The following is a 4,361-nucleotide window of genomic DNA, read 5'->3' as shown; positions in this document are numbered from 1 at the left end:
TTAATCATGCATTTCGAAGAGAATTCAAGGTATTTTGTTAAATACATTATCGATCCCTATATAATTTTTATTGTCCAACTTATTTTTGTGCAAACAACTGCGAAATAAAAAAGCAATTGCATTTTAGTTTGAAAACTTGATAATGAAACATAAAAGTTAATAGAAATTTAAAGATCAAGACAAGAAAGGATGAGTACCTATTTGGTTCCCAGGGATTTTTGTGTCTCAAATGATGATACACTGTACAATAGCTACTTATAAGACGAAGAATAAATCTAGAAATAGATATAAAAAAGTATATCCATGTAAGTAGATGTTTAAATATGTGTTTTATTGGATTTCTTTAAATCTTTTGGAAATATTTTCCTTTTTGTTTAAGTATCATAAATAAAGATAACTTTCACAAGTGCATAAATTTATGAGACGGAAATTTTGAGGATATGAATTTGAACGAGTAAGATTTCTGAGCAAATACAGTGCATTTTTTATATATAGAACTGAATACGTATGGTGTTTCCTCTTACATGTACATGTTTAATTAGCATTTTTGTAAAATCTACAGGAAATAGCAGGATTAGCTATGCAGAATTTTTATCTTTCCCATAATTAATTGAATACTTATAATATCTATATTCACTTCCAATTCTTTCAATAAAACCTGAGATTTGTATCAGTTGTAGAGATCAATGGTACGAGAAATAACCCCACATGTATGCTATTCTGATTGTTTTTGTAGATGATTCCAGTCGTGTGGTCCTTGATACTTCCGATTTTCCAGGAAGTTCTGATTACATTAATGCCTGTTTTGTACATGTACGTTTCAAGCTTCATTAAAAATATTTATTTACCATATAAATGAAAGTTTTATCTAGAAACAGATTTGATCGTTGTACAAAACCTAAATCTGTGACAAATTCCTTCCCTGTGATATGTTTATTGTCTGTTTTCATTTACAGGGTTTTCACAAACAACGGGCATACATAGCTTCACAAGGTATCAAATGTGTTAACTTAAAAAAATGTATATAGCCTAAAAATGATTTTTTTTTTCATTGACACCACTTTTATTCATCCATTTCAATTTAAAGATCATTTGAATACATTTTAAAAACAGAATCACAGAATGCAAGTTCGTCCAATAATTTAATAAGTTTTTTTCTTTAAATTCATATATCTATTTGTTCATCTTATTATAAACATATTACAGTGTGAAGTATTTCTTTTAACATGCCATTCGCTCTCAATTTCTCACTCAAACACATTCATTTTGATACGTGGAGGCAAATTTGTTCTTATATTTCAAAATAAAAAAGTGAAAAAAGAATATAGCCCAAATTAGTGTTTCATATTATAACAGATTAAAGGCTTGAACGAAATTGCGTTTCCAAAAGCAAAATGTTGATTTGATGATGAAATATGTGGCGATAACGAACGTATTCTAGCTCAAGAATTAAAAGTACAAAATAGGAGCAGAGCGAACAAGGACCTTCAAAACATCAAAGATGGGAACATGTTGCCATTGAGAAGTGAGCATCCCCTGCCGATCGGCCACATCCGCCATGTGCTCCTTATTATGTTCGGGAAAAGAAAATAAACGAAAAAATCCGCGGAAAGCTCGGTGTATAAATAATGGCCTAATAATCAGTATGAAAAAGTCAGCAAGCATTTGACTTACTGATAAAATGTATTTGCTTATATGGATGAATGAATTAAATTTTCTTTGATAAGCTGTCGTAAAGCGATATTTCGTTACTAGAAAAAGTGAATGCACATAGCATTCACATATGTGAAGGGTTCTTTTAACAAATTACTGATAAAAGATAGAGGATGCTTATTTTGTATGCCGGAGACTTTGAAGATTCTAACTGGAAAAAGCATCTCTGCAGTAAATAAAAAAGATAATTGCGCATACGAAGTCACTAGTTTTTGGACTTTTGAGCATGAATATTGTTCGAAATGCATGTCCAATACATGAAAAATTGTATCGTATAATATTTATAATCAATATAAACCTACATTTCCTACTTTTTGCTAAAGAAATTAATTAACTTCTAGGTCCGTTTACTGAGGAGACAGTTTTAGATTTTTGGAGGATGGTGTGGCAGATGAGAAGTGTGAAGATCGTCATGTTAACAAATCTTACAGAAGAAGGAAATGTAAAATAACTTAAATACTACATATAGGAGAAATATTTTTAAGCTTTATTGCATCATTGTAAATGTATTTATGAATATTCTGGTTAATTATAATTTAGTTACGCATTATATTTATTGAGGTTGTTATTTTCACCAAAATTTAGAGATGCGTAAAATATATATTGTACACCAACTTATTGAAAAATTGAATAAACTCACACATATTATACATTTGCAGTACCTGTTTTTTTGGGATTTTTTTTTTTTTTTTTTTTTTTTTTTTTTTTTTTTTTTTTACATTTTATAACATTATGAATGAAAAATAATAAAATATATGCATATATTTTTTCAGATGAAATGTTTAAAATATTGGCCAAATACCGAGGCTTTAATAGGACCTTTCCTGATCAAGACTGAGAGACAAAACACCTGCAGAAGATACATAATAAGACATATCAAACTTAAATTGGTAACGTAACAATCCATTTTACAGATTTCGTGTTTGAAAACAGACATGCCATTGATAAAAATTAAACGTTAAACATTTCTCAACAATTTGCATTTGGGTTCTAGAATAGAAAGGATTTTTTTTTTACATTTTAGCAAACTTTAAGGTAAGGTCTATCAGCACTACAGGAAGTTCTTATGTGCATTTTTTATGAAATAAAGTATATTTGAACATTTCAGGGCATTGAAGAGAGAGTGGTAAAACAATATCAGTATACAGCGTGGTACACAACAAGGGTACCCAATAACGTCGACTCTCTCCTCCTCTTTAGAAATCTCGTCATGAGCGATGTTTCTGATGATGACGGTCCTATCATCGTCCATTGCAGGTAAAGAGTCTTTAAATGAAGGTTTACTGACATATATAATACAGAAAAATACTATATCTACCATATGTCATAACCCTGAAGCAGAAACTTTATTATGTTGTTAACTAGTGTTATTCTATTGCACCTTTTACTCATCAGTGCGGGGGTGGGGCGCACGGGGACATTTATTGCCCTGGATTACCTCCTAGATGAGGGAATATCGACTGGTTACCTAGATGTTGTTGGCTATATCCAGATATTGAGGCAGCAGCGGGCCTATGCTGTACAATCTACAGTATGTCCTCTCTCTTTCTCTTCTCTCTCGCGCGCAGACATACATAATTACACTCATTTTACCTAAGTGTCAATAACGAGAGAAAAAATGTATCTTTGATACGAATTGTCTTAAAGTGATTTAAAACAATTGAATTTACTTTAAATTCTTTTTTCTCATATAGGATGAGTACATTTTCCTACACGACGCCCTTGTGGAGGGATTTACGAGTAAGCATGAGAACAGGTCTATAGAAATTGCCGACGAATTGTGAACAAGTGTTTGCAAAACAAATGTTATATTTCATATGCCATGGAAAATGCTTTGAGTTATTCATTTGTTATTAAAATTTCAATCAAACTTTATCATGCGATGTTTAATATTTATTTTAAGTTTAATATTTAAAGTTCTGCTATGACTAAGACATAGGCTGTGAAATTTTTTAATATATTCTAAGTTGTACAATTTAAGTTTGATTTCAATTACATGTATACAAATTCAGTAACAATTAAAATCTCTACAATATATTTCATTACATTGAATAACCATTAACACTGTTTTTTTTTCATTCTTATGTCGATACGATATATCTTAGTGAGCTCCAGATAAAATATACCACAGATATACCGCAGAGTCTGACACATCTGTTTCGCATTTGGATATTTTACTTGCAAAAGACGTTAATGGTGATTTTACACGTGATGACTTTTCAAGTGCATGTTCTACACATGTACAATTTCTAAAACGATGTAAATTATTGACAAACAAGTTGATGAAACAAGAATAACAGCAGCCTCGTCATCATTTCGTAAGTTTTATGGTCGATACAATGACGTTGTCAGCAAATACAATTTATCATAGAGTCAAATGCTGACTGACGTTTTTCATTCCAATTCTTAGGCCATCAATTTTAAAGTGGATTGACGACGGATGCTCTGTTATTTCCAGATCATGACAAGGAGCGCACGGCGGGTGTGACCGGTCGGCAGGGGATTCTCATCCCTACATTGTACCTGGTCCCACCTCTGATGTCTCGGAGGTCAGAGTTAGCTCTGCTCCGATTTTGTATTGTTAAATGTACTTCTGAGCTTGAATACTGTTCGTTATATTCTTATATTTCATTGATTTGCTACATACA

General features: G+C 31.4%; 1 protein-coding gene across 1 annotated transcript; it reads left to right on the top strand.

The window, feature by feature from the left end:
- Positions 1-693: 693 nt before the first annotated feature.
- LOC134249740 (receptor-type tyrosine-protein phosphatase kappa-like) lies at positions 694-3,650 on the top strand. Its single transcript, XM_062732092.1, has 7 exons — positions 694-813; positions 957-993; positions 2,055-2,155; positions 2,487-2,603; positions 2,822-2,970; positions 3,109-3,244; positions 3,408-3,650. The coding sequence occupies exons 1-7, from the start codon at positions 709-711 to the stop codon at positions 3,495-3,497; spliced, it is 735 nt and encodes a 244-aa protein (XP_062588076.1). The 5' UTR covers positions 694-708; the 3' UTR covers positions 3,498-3,650.
- Positions 3,651-4,361: the final 711 nt, after the last annotated feature.

Source organism: Saccostrea cucullata, unplaced genomic scaffold, assembly GCF_032062105.1.
Source record: "Saccostrea cucullata isolate Sc308-1 unplaced genomic scaffold, CSIRO_AGI_Scuc_v1 ctg13049, whole genome shotgun sequence".
Classification (NCBI taxonomy): domain Eukaryota; kingdom Metazoa; phylum Mollusca; class Bivalvia; order Ostreida; family Ostreidae; genus Saccostrea; species Saccostrea cuccullata.
This window is presented reverse-complemented; position numbering and strand designations above follow the sequence as displayed.

Bases quoted from the DNA above. Each gene is read 5' to 3' on its own strand.
- LOC134249740 (XM_062732092.1), top strand. From the start codon at position 709: ATGTATGCTATTCTGATTGTTTTTGTAGATGATTCCAGTCGTGTGGTC. The intron at 2,156-2,486 runs GTAAAATAACTT...ATATTTTTTCAG, and splicing joins ATCTTACAGAAGAAGGAAAT to ATGAAATGTTTAAAATATTG. The intron at 3,245-3,407 runs GTATGTCCTCTC...TTTCTCATATAG, and splicing joins CCTATGCTGTACAATCTACA to GATGAGTACATTTTCCTACA.